General features: G+C 33.4%; 1 protein-coding gene across 5 annotated transcripts; it reads left to right on the top strand.

The window, feature by feature from the left end:
* The first annotated feature begins 424 nt into the window (after positions 1-424).
* ube2q1 (ubiquitin-conjugating enzyme E2Q family member 1) lies at positions 425-16,311 on the top strand. 5 transcript variants are annotated; one of them, XM_048168440.1, is made up of 14 exons: positions 425-871; positions 3,234-3,338; positions 6,181-6,303; positions 6,604-6,660; positions 6,741-6,896; positions 9,167-9,251; positions 9,333-9,393; positions 9,470-9,560; positions 9,663-9,721; positions 9,979-10,027; positions 10,300-10,395; positions 13,693-13,759; positions 15,064-15,130; positions 15,285-16,311. In XM_048168440.1, exons 1-13 carry the CDS (start codon positions 713-715, stop codon positions 15,093-15,095), a joined length of 1,140 nt encoding a protein of 379 aa, XP_048024397.1. In that variant the 5' UTR covers positions 425-712; the 3' UTR covers positions 15,096-15,130; positions 15,285-16,311. The 5 variants fall into 5 exon arrangements, with proteins under 5 accessions (XP_048024397.1, XP_048024399.1, XP_048024396.1 ...); XM_048168442.1 differs by having other exon boundaries at positions 6,741-6,881; positions 15,064-16,311; XM_048168439.1 differs by having other exon boundaries at positions 15,064-16,311.
* The last annotated feature ends 601 nt before the right edge of the window (positions 16,312-16,912 follow it).

The following is a 16,912-nucleotide window of genomic DNA, read 5'->3' as shown; positions in this document are numbered from 1 at the left end:
TAAAACTTTTAACATTTAACCCAACCGCTGGGTTTGTCCATTTTCAACCCAACTTGGGTTATTTTTAACCCAACATTTTTTAGAGCGTAGGCTAATTATCATATTATGTTATTATCATAAACAGATCATAAACACACACAGAAAGTTTAGCTAATGTTCTCATATGGTTCCTGTTTGGTTTTCTGGCAACAAATAAGAGTTCTGAGAAATGAAAGAGCTAAAGGAGCAATTATTGTTTTTATTCATTCATAATTCCTATTTTTATGAGATAAACATCTATCAACATATTTATGTTGAAATCTATCAACAAATGCCTCCAGATGTCATGTTATAAATGCTGTTTATTTGATTCGAGTGCTTGTAAACAGTAAACAGGAAGTAGAGTTTCAGGCGCTCATTTGTATCCTGTCCGCGTGATCGCTCGCGGCGCGGTGCATGCTGGGACTGCGGGTCCTCCACAGGCGCCTCCATCTTTAAACCCCAAACAGCTTCCGCTCAGTGGAGCACACACAGACTCGATCCTGCGTTCACAGCCACATCTCTGACACATTGAGCCGCAGAGCCGCGCTGTAACCCGACGCACCGGACGAGCGGCGGCGCGAGGCGCTCATGAGGCGCGATCTTTCCGCTCTGACACCAACTGCGCATCTCTTGTTCTTTTGTCCGCCTCTCCCGGTTACTCTCGCGGATGCCCGGAGATGAGTAGAGGAAGATGTCGGTTTCGGGACTGAAGGCCGAGCTGAAGTTTCTGGAGTCCATTTTCGACCCGAATCACGAGCGCTTCAGAATCCTCGACTGGAAGCCGGACGAGCTGAGCTGCCAGTTCAACGTGACCGGAGACCAGCTGCTCATCATCCACTGCAACATCACGGTAAGAGCCGAACCGAACACACCCGGACCGCGGCGCGGGCTCGGGCTAGATAACTGGACCGGACTGGTGTCGATCAGTGCTGATCCGCGTGTGTGTGTTGATCCGTGTGTGTGATCGATACACGCGTCAGGAGTTCGGCTCGTGTCGCACTTCTGTGACCATCACTGACCCAGTTCTGCTGTTCTGGTGTCTCGTTTCATGGGTTGTTTTCTTAATTTCCGGATGCCATTTTCTGTTGCGTGAGCGACACTGACGTCACTTACTGATAATCAATCCACCATATGATCAAACATGATTCATTAGGAAGACCCTGATTATACTGTGAAAACTAACACTGAATATGTGTCAAATATTATTATTTCTATTCAAATTAATAATGTACTGTAACAATAATATAATATATGTAATATAATAATATTGTAATATTTTGCTCATTATAGTATTGTACTGTTAGATGTCATTTAAATCTTTATTTATTTTAATGAATTTTCATTTTTTATTATCTAGCTATACTATGCAAATATATATTATAAATGCATCAAATATTATTTGGAAAATATTTAGTTTCTATTAAAAATAATAATGTAACATTTTTTTCTGCTCATTATAGTACTGTATTGTTAGATGTAAGCCTGATTTAAATCTTTTTTATTTATTTTAATCATTTTTATTTTTTTATTTATACTGTGAAAACTAATACTATGAAGATGTCTTAAATATTATTTGGAAAATATTTAGTTTCTATTAAAAATAATGTACTGTAATAATAATAATAATAATATGTAATATAATATTTTTCAATAATTATTATAATATTTTGCTAATTATAGTACTGTACTGTTAGATGTCATTTAAATCTTTATTTATTTTAATGATTTTTTTTAATCTAGCTGTGCAAATGTATATTATAAATGCGTAAAATATTATTTAGGAAATATTTAGTTTCTATTAAAAATAATAATGTACTGTAATAATAATATTTTAATATTTTGCTCATAGTACTGTAATGTTAGACGTAGACCTAATTTAAATCCTTTTTATTTATTTTAATCATTTTTTAATACTATGAAAATGAACATTATAAATGCGTAAAAAAGTATTTGGAAAATATTTAGTTTCTATTAAAAATAATAATGTAACAGATTTTCTACTCATTATAGTACTGTACTGTTAGATTTAAACCTAATTTAAATCTTTTTTATTTATTTTAATCATTTTTATTTATTTATTATTTATTTTTCTTTTATTTATACTATGAAGATGTGTTAAATATTATTTGGAAAATATTTAGTTTCTATTAAAAATTATATTTCTTTTCTAATCATAGTACTATACTGTTAAATGTAATATAAATCTTTTTTAGTTATTATAAATTTTTTTTATTTTATAACTTTTACTGTGAAAGTGAATATTATTAATGCGTAAAATATTATTTGGAAAATATTTAGTTTCTATTAAAAATAATAATGTAACATTTTTTTCCTACTCATTATAGTACTGTACTGTTAGATGTAAAAAAGTCTTTTTTACTTACTTATTTTTTTTATTTATACTGTGAAAATGAATATTATAAATGCATAAAATATTTTCTTAAAAATGATAATTTTTCTACTCACTATAGAGCTATTTATTTAAATAATTTAAATTATTTATCGACTTGCTGCATGTTGTAAACGATGGGGTTATGTCATAGTAACAAACTTTAATAACAAACATTAATGCTGTTTGTGTTTGTTTTTAAATGAAGTGAAGAATCATGGGTAATATTGGGACAGATGAGTGTCGTTGAAAAGATCCTCTTTCTTTACAGAAACAAACATGAACTAACAATGAGCAATATATAGTTTCACAGCATTTATTAACCTTTGTTAATGTTAGTTAATAAAAATGTTCATGTTCTTCTGATCTCAGAATGTATTAGTAAGGTGTTCTCCACTGTTAGTTCATGTTAACTAATTAAACTTTATTTTACAGTCCTGTTCCACATATACACACTATGTCCTTATTATAATAATTGTGTACTAACCCTGATCCTAGCACTAAATCTAACCTTATATTACCCATTATTTTCCCAGGTAAAGTGCAATGAAACAACCTTTTCTTGGTGGAGTTTTTGGATGTTTATATAGATCTAAATATGTAAATATGAGCATGCATCAGAATGACACATTTTTGGTCACATGTTTGTTTTATGGAAACTCCTGCATTGCATCATTTCTTGACCTTCTTAAATATAGGAATGTGGGAATTATGTCATTACCAGTCAAACATTTAGACACACCCCTTATTCTTTATTATTATTATTACTAATGTCCACATGGTAATGTGAAGTCATCATCATGGTAAAATCTTCCTCTTTCAGGAATCGTACCCCCTGACGCCCCCGATATGGTTCGTGGACTCCGATGACCCCAGTCTGACCCAAGTGCTGGAGCGGCTGGAGGACGTCAGGAAGAGCAGCACACTGGTACCTGTCAATCACTGCAGCTTTCCTTAATGAACCTCGATCTGCTGCAATACAGAGGAACTATTCTGCTTTCTTTAGTGTGTTTGAGCAGGAAAAGCTCCGCAAAGTTCCAGTTCTTCTCATTTAAATAATTCATGCGCAGAATAAAGGGGCGGGGCCTGGTTGAGTTAGTTAGTAGTGTGTTGAAACTGGCGGTTATGGTAAGGGGCGGGACATTTCCCAAACACCAATCACAACACACTGCTCCAGCCGACCAATCAGAGCACATTGTGCTTTTCAGAAGGCGGGGCTTCATAGAGACAGGAACTAAACAGAGCGTTACTGACAGACTGGGAAGAGAGGAGCTGCAACAATGGAGAATATGAGGAAAATAATCAACATTCAAGCAGGAAAACCTGTTCTAGTATTTGTACATAATAAATCATATTTAATTTGTCACATCAAGTGACAGTAAATGAAGTAATTTGTAATGTACTCGATCTGAATGTGTTGGAGCGGAGCAGGTGTTGTAATCATGGTAAATAGTAATTACCAGCATAGCTCCGCTGTAATCGAGTCGACTGTTACACAACACACAATATAGTGTAATATGAGTGCGCACTATTGAGTGAGCGAACAGGCGCTTCAGATGTGCTGCGGCTCGAGTCTCTTTGAGCTGTGCTTTTTTTAACTAAAGCTTTTCTTCTGCCTGCTCTATTTGTTGTCTATAATAGATTATCTGGGACGCACCGCACACTTTTAGACTGATTCATGCCTCCGTGAAATCATCTACATTTAAACTCGTTCTTCTTGAAGGATTAGTTTATGTCTGTCATGATTGACTCAGTCTCACGTCATTCTGAACCCGTGTGACTTCTGTTCTCCTGTGGGGACAATAGAGGGAGTTTAGAGGAATGTTGACGCCATACGATGCTTTGTGCAAACTTCACTCCAGATCTTATTCATGTTTGTGTATGTTCAAATGAGACTCATCACAACAGGTGCGGTTGATTATCACATGACCAATTATGATCACTGAGGACTTTAATGGGTGTGTTTTTTGGCGTTCGATCATCTTAAGCTGGAAAAGAGCCTCATCCTCATTCTGCTGAACTTCTACTTTTGTGTTTGACGGAAGAAATTACACACATTTAATAATAAATTGACCGAATGTTCATGTTTGTGTAAACGAACCCTTTAACGAGAGGATTTGCCTCGTGGTTCACTTCTAGACAATAATGTAATGATTCTTTTCAGTCATGTGACCCAGAAGTTTAACTTTAATATGGCCCTGCAGGATCGTCTGTCCGTCATTGTTTTTCCCTGTGCTCCCACTTTATATTAGCTGTTTTTAATGACTCTGTACGCATGTCAAGATATTACACTGGATATTACACTAATTAATTACACGCAGGTATTTGTAGTACAATGTGTGTACACAATAACTGCTTGTATGAAACAATTAATTTGATTTTAATGTCTCTTCTAATCACCAAAACTGATTAAAAATACAGTAAAAATTGTTAAATATTATTCCAATGTAAAACAGCTGTTTTATATGTGAATATATAGTAAAATGTAATTTAATTCTGTGATAAAAGTTGAATTTATTGGATTAAAAATACAGTAAAAATTGTAAAATATTATTCCAATGTAAAACAGCTGTTTTCTATGTGAATATATAGTAAAATGTAATTTAATTCTGTGATCAAAGATGAATTTATTGAATTAAAAATATAGTAAAAATCTCAAAATATTATTCCAATGTAAATCAGCTGTTTTCTATGTGAATATATAGTAAAATGAAATGTAATTCTGTGATCAAAGTTGAATTTATTGGATTAAAAATACAGTAAAAATCACAAAATATTATTCCAATGTAAAACAGCTGTTTTCTATGTGAATATATAGTAAAGTGTAATTTAATTCTGTGATCAAAGTTAAATTTATTGGATTAAAAATACAGTAAAAATCACAAAATATTATTCCAATGTAAATCAGCTGTTTTCTATGTGAATATATAGTAAAATGTAATTTAATTCTGTGATCAAAGATGAATTTATTGAATTAAAAATATAGTAAAAATCTCAAAATATTATTCCAATGTAAATCAGCTGTTTTCTATGTGAATATATAGTAAAATGAAATGTAATTCTGTGATCAAAGTTGAATTTATTGGATTAAAAATACAGTAAAAATCACAAAATATTATTCCAATGTAAATCAGCTGTTTTCTATGTGAATATATAGTAAAGTGTAATTTATTTTGAGCATCATTGCTCCAGTCTTCAGTGTCACATGATCCTTCAGAAATCATTCTGATATGATGATTTGCTGCTCAAGATACATTTCTGATTATTATCAATATTGAATACTTGAAACTATATTTTTCAAGATTCTTTTATGAACAGAAAGATCAGCATTTATTTGAAATGGAATTGTTTGTAACATTATAAGTGTTTCTTCTGTCATGAATCTCGCTGACCCCGAGCGTTTGAACAGTAGTGTTTGTATATTTTTACGTTGATTCGACCCCTCGACTGCTCTTTCTTCTCATAAAGCCTGATTTATCTTCAGTCAGGTGAAATTCTATCCGCTTCTATTGTAGAGTTGAGATCAAGACTCACTTCACACACACTGACAGGATTGGTCTTTTCTCTCCAATGGAAACGGATCTTGTGCACAAATTACCCATAAAGTCCTGTTGTTCTAACTTGACACATCCTACCTTAACAGTGGTTGGGGTCAGTGTCAGAAATCATCTTTTCATTAAGGGTCAATATTATGAGGGTGTATTTTGCTCCACATTTTCAACTTCATGCTTGCTCTCTGTAAGTTTCTTCTTCTGCGTTTGTCGTTCCAGCTCTTGCAGCAGCTGAAGAGGCTGATCTGTGACCTGTGCCGCCTCTATAATCTTCCCCAGCACCCTGATGTGGAGATGCTGGACCAGCCGCTTCCTGCAGCGCCCCTGAACCAGGACAGGAAGGTGAGCGTTATACACGAGCAATCTCTTTCTAAACTGCAAACTAAAGCTCGCTTGTGAACTCAATCCAACCTTATGAAAGTCTTTCTTTGACCAATTAAACCCTGACCTGATGATGTCGACACTCAACTACTATAAATTAATCATTCGATATATAATTGTTTTTACATTGTTTTGCAATAATAATGTGCAGCTGATGTAGGTCACCTGATGCTGCTTGTGTTGTCGTGCATTTATTGTATTCTGAAGAATGGTTATGCTGTAAAAACAACAAAAATAATACACCAATGATTTATCCTGTAGCTTGGGACCACAGATGAGGTCACATCAGAGGAGGAAGAGGAAGAAGAGATGGGAGAGGTTCGTATCTGTTTTCCTCATGTAGTTTTCATATATGACCGCCTCACTTTCTCTTTAAATACATATACATTCTCTGTCAGCAGGACATTGATCTGGAGCACTATGACATGAAAGAGGAGGAGCCGGTGGATGGGAAGAAGTCTGAGGATGATGGGATCGAGAAGGAGAACCTGGCCATCCTGGAGAAGATCCGGAAGAACCAGAGGCAGGACCACTTGAACGTAAGTGCTCATTCGGTAAGGTGACTTTCCTCATGTTTCGGGGTTCTGATGGGGTGAAATAGAGCAGTAGCTTCAGCCTTCAGTGCTGTCAGAGGGACTGATGTAGTTCCTCTTGAAATTAATTGTTTGTGAAGCGCTCAGGCAAATAAACTATATAAATATATTAGGGGTGTAACGGTACACACAACTCACGGTTCGGTACACGCCTCGGTTATGAAGTCACGGTTCAGTACAGTTTTCGGTACAGCAGGTGGGGAGAAAACTAAACATAAAATTGCTTTTTTTTTATTAAACAGTGGTTTACTGAACAAAATGTGTTTTTGTCTTTAAATATATTAAAATAAATTATAATTAAAAGTTTCTTAAGGATAAAAAAAAATATCTCATATCTCTGCTAATGTAGGGAGCCCTTACTTGAACATTATGCTACTATAATATTAAAGTGAGCCCAAACTATTAGCCTAAATTTAATTGCTTTTTATTTTTAGATAAAATAATTAACACTCAAATAACAAATTGTAGGTCTATGCAAACATGTAAGCTGCAGTTTTTGCATTAACTTCTAAATGTTTTTACTCTAATTCGTTGTTGAAATATAATCATTTCTTCACAGTGACTGTCATTTTCACAACAGATTTATTTAAACATACTTTAAATAGCCTAATCAGGACATCACTAAAAGGTTAAGTAAATATATAGGCTAATACAGTGCATATATTAGGAGAAAGAGTTCATTTCTCTAGCGAACTAACAGACTTTGTACACAAAATGTCTTTTCTCAGGTAAATACTACATGACATATTGTTCACTAGCTTTCATTTCTGTTGTTGAAACACTGATTGAGTGATTACACGAGATATGACCATTTCAGTAAGTTGTACTTTATCTTTCAACATACCTTCAGATGTTCATTCATGTTTATTCTGTAACTAGTATTAAAGAGGAAGAGATGGTTAAGAGATGGATCTGTCACGCCACATCAAAATGGCATTTTCTGTTTAAATTTTGTGATTTCGTGGACAGAATTTGAAGGGTGACACTTTGTTTCTTATCGAAAGTAACAAAACACAGAGCTTATTGCGATTATTAATGGTGGTTAGGCTACAATGTTGCAATGTAATGCTTCGGAACACACAGGCACCGAACCGAAAGCCCTGTGCCGAAACAGTTCGGTATGAATACGTGTACCATTACACCCCTCAAATATATATATGTGTATATGTAAATAGCACACATTTGTTTGTTCATATTTGTTTATAGCCTGATCTGCATCAATTCATTCAATTCAGAAGAATTATATAAATTATTGCTTAGATATTATTTATGTTGTTCACTGTAATCATGACTGCAAACTTTCCAAATGTTAAACCAGGCATCTTCCGACAGACGTGAACAAGAAACATATAATTTATAAATCTGAAACATAAAAACCAGGCGTACTGTCTCTCTTCTACAAGAGAAGTTTTGGTAACTCTTTAGTTTAGGATCCAATTCTCACTATTAACTAGTTGCTTATTATCATGCATATTTCTAGAATATTGGTACTTATAAAGCACATATTAATGCTGCATGGCCATATTCTACATCCCATAATCCCACCAATACCTAAACTTAATAACTATTAATAAGCAGTAATTAGGAGTTTTTTTAATTCACAGTTATTTGTATAGTGCTTTTCACGATACATATCGTTTCAAAGCCATTTATTGAGGCACACTTAGTTAATAGTGAAAATTTGACCCTAATCTAAAGTTTTAATTAAATTGGGTTTAGGTTTGTAGTTATTTTATCAATTTTGTAATTTAATGTAGATTTCGCCATATAAGCTGGCGTGGCATTGAAAAACATTTCCAATAATGACAATATTTAATGTATAGTGTTACACTTTTGACTGAATTGTAGCATTTAATTTTCTTCTTTTTATAATAATAATAAACTTTATTTTCTATAGTGCCTTTAAAAGTAGCATTTCAAAGTGCTTCACAGAAGGAAAAAAGCATACAATTATACAAACATTACTTTAAAATAAGTGATATATATATATATATATAATATATCAAAAACAAGTAAATTAAAAAAATTCAATTTCAATATAATCAAGTAAAAGCTACCCTAAAGAAATAAGCTTTTAATAATAATAATAATAATAATAAAAATCATTTGAAAAAGGGGTAATGCTTTAAAATAAGCTTTTATTAGTTAACAATAATGCATGAACTGACATTGTGTGAATCATGTGTCAGGTGTGCTGTGATTGACTGCCTGTGTTCTGTCGGGTCCTGTAGGGCGCCGTGTCTGGATCGGTTCAAGCGTCGGATCGCCTCATGAAGGAGCTCAGGGAGATCTACCGGTCTCAGAGTTATAAAAACGGTTTGGACACTTGATAACTGTGACTGTGAACGGCTGTATGCTGTACGCGGTTCTCTTACCGTTCGTTCTTCTCTTTTCCAGGCATCTACTCAGTGGAGCTGGTCAACGACAGCCTGTACGAGTGGCATGTGAAAATAAGAACGTAAGAACTGGATTTTGACATTATTGTGTAAGTTAAGAGTTTGCAGAAAGCTGAAGATGTTTGTGTTTGTGCTCAGTGTGGATCCAGACAGTCCTCTGCACAGTGACCTCCAAGTGCTGAAGGAGAAGGAGGGAATGGACTACATCCTCCTCAACTTCTCTTACAAAGTGAGTTCGCTGACTGTGCTGAGATGAGAACACATCCGCGTACTTAAGTGTAGTGTGTGTGTGTTTTCAGAATAAAAAGAATCTCTTTTTGTCTATCTTCAGGATAATTTCCCCTTTGACCCTCCGTTTGTACGTGTGGTTTCTCCTGTGCTTTCTGGAGGGTAAGACACTTTTGAGGCTTTTTGTTTCGGGGTTATTCATCCTGTTACTGGGATTGTAATGTATTTTGTTCATGACTTTATAAATTTGCTCAGAAACCAAACTCATTTGCACACAGAAGTGATTATTCATACTAATACATACATATGTCTTCATATTTATTCATGCATTATGTTTCTATATTACAAATGTACAGTGCTAGTCAAACTCATTGGGTTGGATTATTTAGCAGTGTTGTTTGTAAATCTGTTGTCCTCAGGTATGTTCTCGGCGGAGGAGCTCTGTGTATGGAGCTACTCACTAAACAGGTGCGTTTGTATTTACTGCTCAAGATTCATTCACATTCATTTCTCAGGCCTTCCTTTTAATGATCCTCAACTTAACCAAAAGGATCATAACATGTATTTGTTTATATATGTAGTTTTCTCTTCCTGATGTCCAGCTGTTAAATGTTTTACAATCTGAAATCGACTGTCTGTTTTCAAAGGGCATCAGACTCTGATATACAGCCTTTAATTTGTCATGTGTTTGTCAGAGCTGTGTTTGTTTGGTGTCTGATGGTCATGTGGTTTGTTTTCAGGGCTGGAGCAGTGCCTATTCCATAGAGTCTGTCATCATGCAGATTAATGCCACTTTAGTCAAGGGAAAAGCAAGAGTGCAGTTTGGAGCCAATAAGGTAATCACACTTAAGAACGATATCTATAATGATGTGCCGATAGACGATGATATCGACGATAGCCAGAGATGTTGTCAAAAGCATCGACAAAATCAATAGTATTATTTCAAACAGCGACGTTCAAGAACAACTTGTTTAACTCTAAATACTTCTCATTTTTTCACTACATATGGGCCACAAGAGAGATATTATGACAACAAATAAAGACAGTTATCAGCTGTTATGTTGAAGTATATCTCTGAGAGAATATGCGTCAGGTGCTGAAAGCTCAGTTTTTACTTCCACTTTCTGTAGTGAATAAATTAAATATAAATAAAAAACAGAAATATTTCCAATATTCCGACGTAACGTTTTTCTTTACCAACAACTCCATCTTTCCTTGAAAAATGTGGGCAATGATTCAAATTGTGTGTGTCATTTCCAGTGATGGGAATAACGGCCTTATAAATAGTGTTAATAACGGCGTTACTTTTTTCAGGTTAGTCATACAGAAATATAATTTTAAACTTATAATAATGTATGATGCTGTGTGTGTGAGCATGCGAGCGGAGCGCAAGCTCAATCCAGAATACCTTTTGTGACATGCTGGATCGAAAATATGTGAAATTAGTTTTTTCTAGTCAATTAGTAGTTGTTCATTTAAGTTTTACATAATCAGAGAGTAGCCTACTTCTTTTCGTTTTGAATTATTTTGTTTTAAAGTAGACATACTTTCTATAGATATATTTCTCATGTCTGTGAGGTGAGCGGCCTATACGCTGAGTTTCGGTTCGTTTAGCCGCTCATGTGCAAGTGATCGCGCCGGCGCCTCCATGTCATGATTATATTGTCTGCTATATTTGCTTCTTATTTATTAAATCCAGGCAATTGGTTGATGAAACATTGATTAAAATTAAGATACAAGTTTTACAAAATGAAATTCACTTTAAAGAAAGGCTTTCTACAAAACAAAACTTAATGAAGTGGTCAAAATCATGTCTGACCCACTCCGTGTCTCCCGATATATTGCGCATCTTATGGTGTATCCTATCTTACTCATGCTGTTCACTTTTCATAATCAAATAGATGAATTTAAAACATAACATACTCGTTTTTAAACTTAAATATGAATATACATTTTCTTTAATGCTACCAACACGTAGTACAGTACAGAAATTTCATGTCATGAGCAAGAAGAGGATAATAAGCAATAATAAAAAAGCTTATTATTGCCAAGCAATAATAAAAAAATAAAACCATCTCGAGATTAAAGTTGTTAAATTTCGAGAAAAAACTCAAGATAAAATGTTGAGAATAAAGTCATTAAATTACAAGAACAAATTCGTTAAATTACGAGAACAAATTCGTTAAATTATGAGAAAAATGTCATTAAATTTTGAGAAAAAAAGTCGAGATAAAATGTTGAAAATAAACTTGTTAAATTACAAGAAAAACTCATTACATTTCGAGAAAGTCGAGATAAAATGTTGAGAATAAAGTCAACAAAATTACGAGAACAAATTTGTTAAATTTCGCTAAAAAAGTCGAGATAAAATGTTAACAATAAACTCATTAAATTATGAGAAAAAAAGTCGTTAAATTACGAGAACAAATTCGTTAAATTATGAGAAAAATGTCATTAAATTTTGAGAAAAAAGTTGAGATAAAATGTTGAGAATAAAGTCAATAAATTACAAGAACAAATTCGTTAAATTACGAGAACAAATTGGTTAAATTATGAGAAAAATGTCATTAAATTTTGAGAAAAAAGTCGAGATAAAATGTTGAAAATAAAGTCATTAAATTATGAGAAAAAAAGTTGTTAAATTACGAGAACAAATTTGTTAAATTATGAGAAAAATGTCATTAAATTTTGAGAAAAAAGTCGAGATAAAATGTTGAAAATAAACTCGTTAAATTACAAGAAAAACTCATTAAATTTCGAGAAAGTCGAGATAAAATGTTAACAATAAACTCATTAAATTATGAGAAAAAAGTAGTTAAATTACAAGAAAAAATTCGTTAAATTCTGAGAAAAATGCCGTTAAATTTCGAGAAAAAAGTCGAGATAAAATGTTGAGAATAAAGTCATTAAATTACGAGAAAAAAGTCGTTAAATTACGAGAACAAATTCGTTAAATTATGAGAAAAATGTCATTAAATTTCGAGAAAAAAGTCGAGATAAAATGTTGAAAATAAACTCGTTAAATTACAAGAAAAACTCATTAAATTTCGAGAAAGTCGAGATAAAATGTTGAGAATAAAGTCAACAAAATTACGAGAACAAATTTGTTAAATTACGAGAAAAGTTGTTAGATTATCAGAACAAATTTGTTAAATTATGAGAAAAAACTTGTTAAATTTCAAGGAAAAAAGTTGATATAAAATGTTAACAATAAACTCATTAAATTATGAGAAAAAAGTATTTAAATTACAAGAAAAAATTGGTTAAATTATGAGAAAAATGCCGTTAAATTTCGAGAAAAAAGTCTATAAAAAATGTTGAGAATAAAGTCATTAAATTACGAGAAAAAAGTCGTTAAATTACGAGAACAAATTCGTTAAATTATGAGAAAAATGTCGTTAAATTTGGAGAAAAAAGTTGAGATAAAACGTTGAGAATAAAGTCATTAAATTATGAGAAAAAACGTTTGAATTTGTTCTCATAATTTAACAACTTTTTTCTCGTAATTTAACGATTTTTTTCTCGAAATTTAACAACTTTAATCTCGAGATGGTTTTATTTTTTTTTTATTATTGCTTGGCCCTAATCCTCTTCCATAGGATCATGAGTCACGTGTCGGATCAAGCATCATTTATTTTTAGACATATGTAATATAAGTTATTTGACATTTATGATTTTTTTTTTTTTTAAGTAACACAATAGTTACTTTCCCTGGTAATTAGTTACTTTTATAATGATGTAACTCAGTTACTATTTGTGAGAAGTAACTAGTAACTATAACTAATTACTTTTTAAAAGTAACGTGCCCAACACTGGTCGTTTCTCATGATAATACAAGCAAATAAACAAGTAAATTAATGATCAAATAAATGCCTGAGTTTAAAAAACCCCAAAGGATAATATTGTGATGATAATATACAGTCGCAATCACCTCTTGTATTTTTATTCTGTGGTGGAAACAAGCTTCTGCAGTTTGACGGGAGCAGTGTTTGTCCCGCGCTTGTTTCTCGGATGCGAGTAGCTGCTTATATTTTAAAATGTAACTTTTTAATCACACAAATGAAACTATAATGAACATTTTCTGACATTTCTGGTTTGGTGCTGAGTGTCCTGCCTCCGTCTGTGTGTTTCAGAATCAGTACAATCTTGCCCGAGCGCAGCAGTCGTATAAATCACTGGTGCAGATCCATGAGAAGAACGGTAAGAACTTTACAGCTCCACGTCAATGGTGTGGTTTAGATATTTCCCATTTTAATATCACAAAAAAGGTTGCAAATAACATTCTCACAAAAGTTTGCTTAAGATCATCTGATTATAGAGTAATTTGTACATTTTTAAACAATTTCCTACTGAAATGTTCAGTGTAATTACACATTTATACACACACAGTGTACATTATAAGTACTAAGTAATATTAATTAACTACATGTACTTACTATATAATTAGTGTTAGGGTTTAGTTTAGGGTTAGTTTCTTGTAATTATGCATATTTTACTTTTATTACTATAGTAATAAAAGTTGGGATCGGTAAGATTTTTAATATTTTTAAAAGAAGTTTCGTCTGCTCACCAAGATTGCATTTATTTAATTAAAAATACAGTAAAAACAGTAATATTGTGAAATATTATTACAATTTAAAATAACTGTTTTCTATTGGAATATAATATAAAATGTAATTTATTTCTGTGTTGGAAAAGCTGAATTTTCAGCATCATTACTCCAGTCTTCAGTGTCACATGATCCTTCAGAAATCATTCTAATATGCTGATCTGCTGCTCAATAAACATTTATGATTATTTTCAATGTTGAAAACAGTTGTGTACTTTTTTTTTCCGGATTCCTTGATGAATAGAAAGTTCAAAAGAACAGCATTTATCTGAAATACAAAGCTTCTGTAGCATTATACACTACCGTTCAAAAGTTTGGGGTCAGTAAGAATTTTTATTTTTATTATTTTGAGAAGAATTTAAAGAAATTAATATTTTTTTTTTCAGCAAGGATGCATTAAATTGATCAAAAGTGGCAGTAAAGACATTTAAAATGTAACAAAATATTAGATTTCAGATAAATGCTGTTCTTTTGAACTTTCTATTCATCAGATAATCCTGAAAAAAAATATTGTACACAATAAATTTTTCTTGATCATCAAATCATCATATCAGAATGATTTCTGAAGGATCATGTGACACTGAAGACTGGAGTAATGATGCTGAAAATTCAGCTTTGATCACAGAAATAAATTTCATTTTATATTATATTCCAATAGAAAACAGTTATTTTAAATTGTAATAATATTTCACAATATTACTGTTTTTACTGTATTTTTAATTAAATAAATGCAGCCTTGGTGAGCAGACGAAACTTCTTTTAAAGACATTAAAAATCTTACCGATCCTGAACTTTTGAGCGCTAGTGTACGTGTAATATATGTAACAAAGTCACTAAAATAAAGTGTTACCAAATAAGTTTTGCTAAATAAGTTTATGTTTTGTGATTCCTACAGGCTGGTACACACCTCCAAAAGAAGACGGCTAGACTGACCGATCCAAACGCGGGCCGAGTATCTTGAGGTGGACATCTTTTTGTTTCTTGTTTTTTCTCCTCCCTCTTTTAAACCTCTCCGCCTCTTTTGTTCCTCATCACTTCCACTGGGTTGAAGAGGCTCGATTTGATCGAGTCCAGTTTGATCCACGTGAAAAGCCCGATTCTCCTTTATCATCTCAGATTATGTCATTATTCCTGCGGTCCTGACGCCAACATCTCACGTCAACCTCCGAGAGAGCCGACACAAACTGACGCTTTTACCCGTGGACTGAAATGAACTCCACGTCCAGTGAACCTGTAAAGATGCGTTTGGAAGAATGAATGCTGACACCTACAGCAGGAACCTTCTGACAGAACATCTCAACATAGGCGTCTGGAGCTGACGGACACGTGATGACTACTGCTGTTTGTTCTGAATGGGGTTCGAAGTGTATGATGACGCTTTCCCTCCTCACACGTTCAGCAGAACAGTCTGGGTTTGTAAAATTGTATTTAGCGAGTTGTTTTAAGCCCCTTTGCCGTGCCGGGAAAGCCGGGAGGTGACCAATAATGCCTTAAAAAGGAGGAGAAAGGAAAAGAATGAGCAGAAGTTGATGTGTTTCTCTGTCCTGCCTTCGTCTCCAGTATTTCTGTTCAAAGCCCATCTGTGCAATCTGACCGTGGGGAACGCAAGAAAACGGCCCTTCTGCGGTGTTCACATGGTTTTCTCCGATCGTTGACGGGGTTTGGCCTAAATTTCTGTTGAATGCACTGGGAAGGGTTCGGCTGTTTTCTTGACGGGACGATGTGAGCCGCTTCACTCTTTTTGTTTAGCTAAATTAAAATATAAATAATGCCACTCTGACATCAAGCCATAGATTGAATCTGTAGATTTTATTCCGGAAATCGCCCTCTGCCCTCATCTTTCAGGATCAGCTCAACCCTCTGATCGTTTGAATGGGGAAATGTGTGTTAAATACAGCTGATTCCAGATCAGTCTCAAGCGTCATTTGTTGAAACGGTGGAGCCGGTTTTGGGGAATATGTTTGCGATCCTCCGCCGCTGATGGCGAGGGTTCATTGAGTTATGCACTGTTAGCATGCTTTGGTTATATTGCGTTTTATTTTACTTTTTTTTTTTTTTTTTCCATTGTAAGTGTAATTTTGACCATGTACAGTACAATTTGTAAACTTGCATCAAGTTTATGAATAAAGAATTTTAAGAAATACGTCGGTGTGATCTGTCCTGCTGTTTTATCTCACTGAAACAGACTGCATGGCTTTTCCTTTCAAAAGTGCTGTTGTTTTTATAGTCACACTGATAATCAATTTCTCTGCAGATACCAATGACGTTTTCCCGCCTCCTCCTGATTGGCAGGATATCAGCCCTGATCACTGGCTGTTTTTATCGATGGCTGATAGTACAGATAATTGCTTTTATTGCTGATTATCGGCCGATACATCGGTTCATCCCTAGTGACCAAAGTAAGAAAATGAAAAAATAAATATAAAGATTAGTAACATTTTTATTTTATTATCTGGCAATTGTGAGGCAAGAGAAATGCTAAGCCAAAAATAAATGCATATTCCTTTGTGCTTTGGATTGATTTCATGCATTTGAAATTTTACATTTTATTATGATTATATCTTTTGTTTTGAATTTGATTTGATTTTTATATTTTCAGTTTTCATTTAAAATTTAAAGTTTTAGTAATTTTGTTGTTTGTCATTTGTATCAGTTTTGTTGTTGTTAATATGTCTGTATAGTGTGTGTGTGTGTGTGTGTGTGTGTTTTATATATTTTGGTACTTAAACCAAGCGAAAATGAAC

The sequence above is a fragment of the Megalobrama amblycephala genome, linkage group LG19 (assembly GCF_018812025.1).
Source record: "Megalobrama amblycephala isolate DHTTF-2021 linkage group LG19, ASM1881202v1, whole genome shotgun sequence".
Lineage (NCBI taxonomy): Eukaryota > Metazoa > Chordata > Actinopteri > Cypriniformes > Xenocyprididae > Megalobrama > Megalobrama amblycephala.
This window is presented reverse-complemented; position numbering and strand designations above follow the sequence as displayed.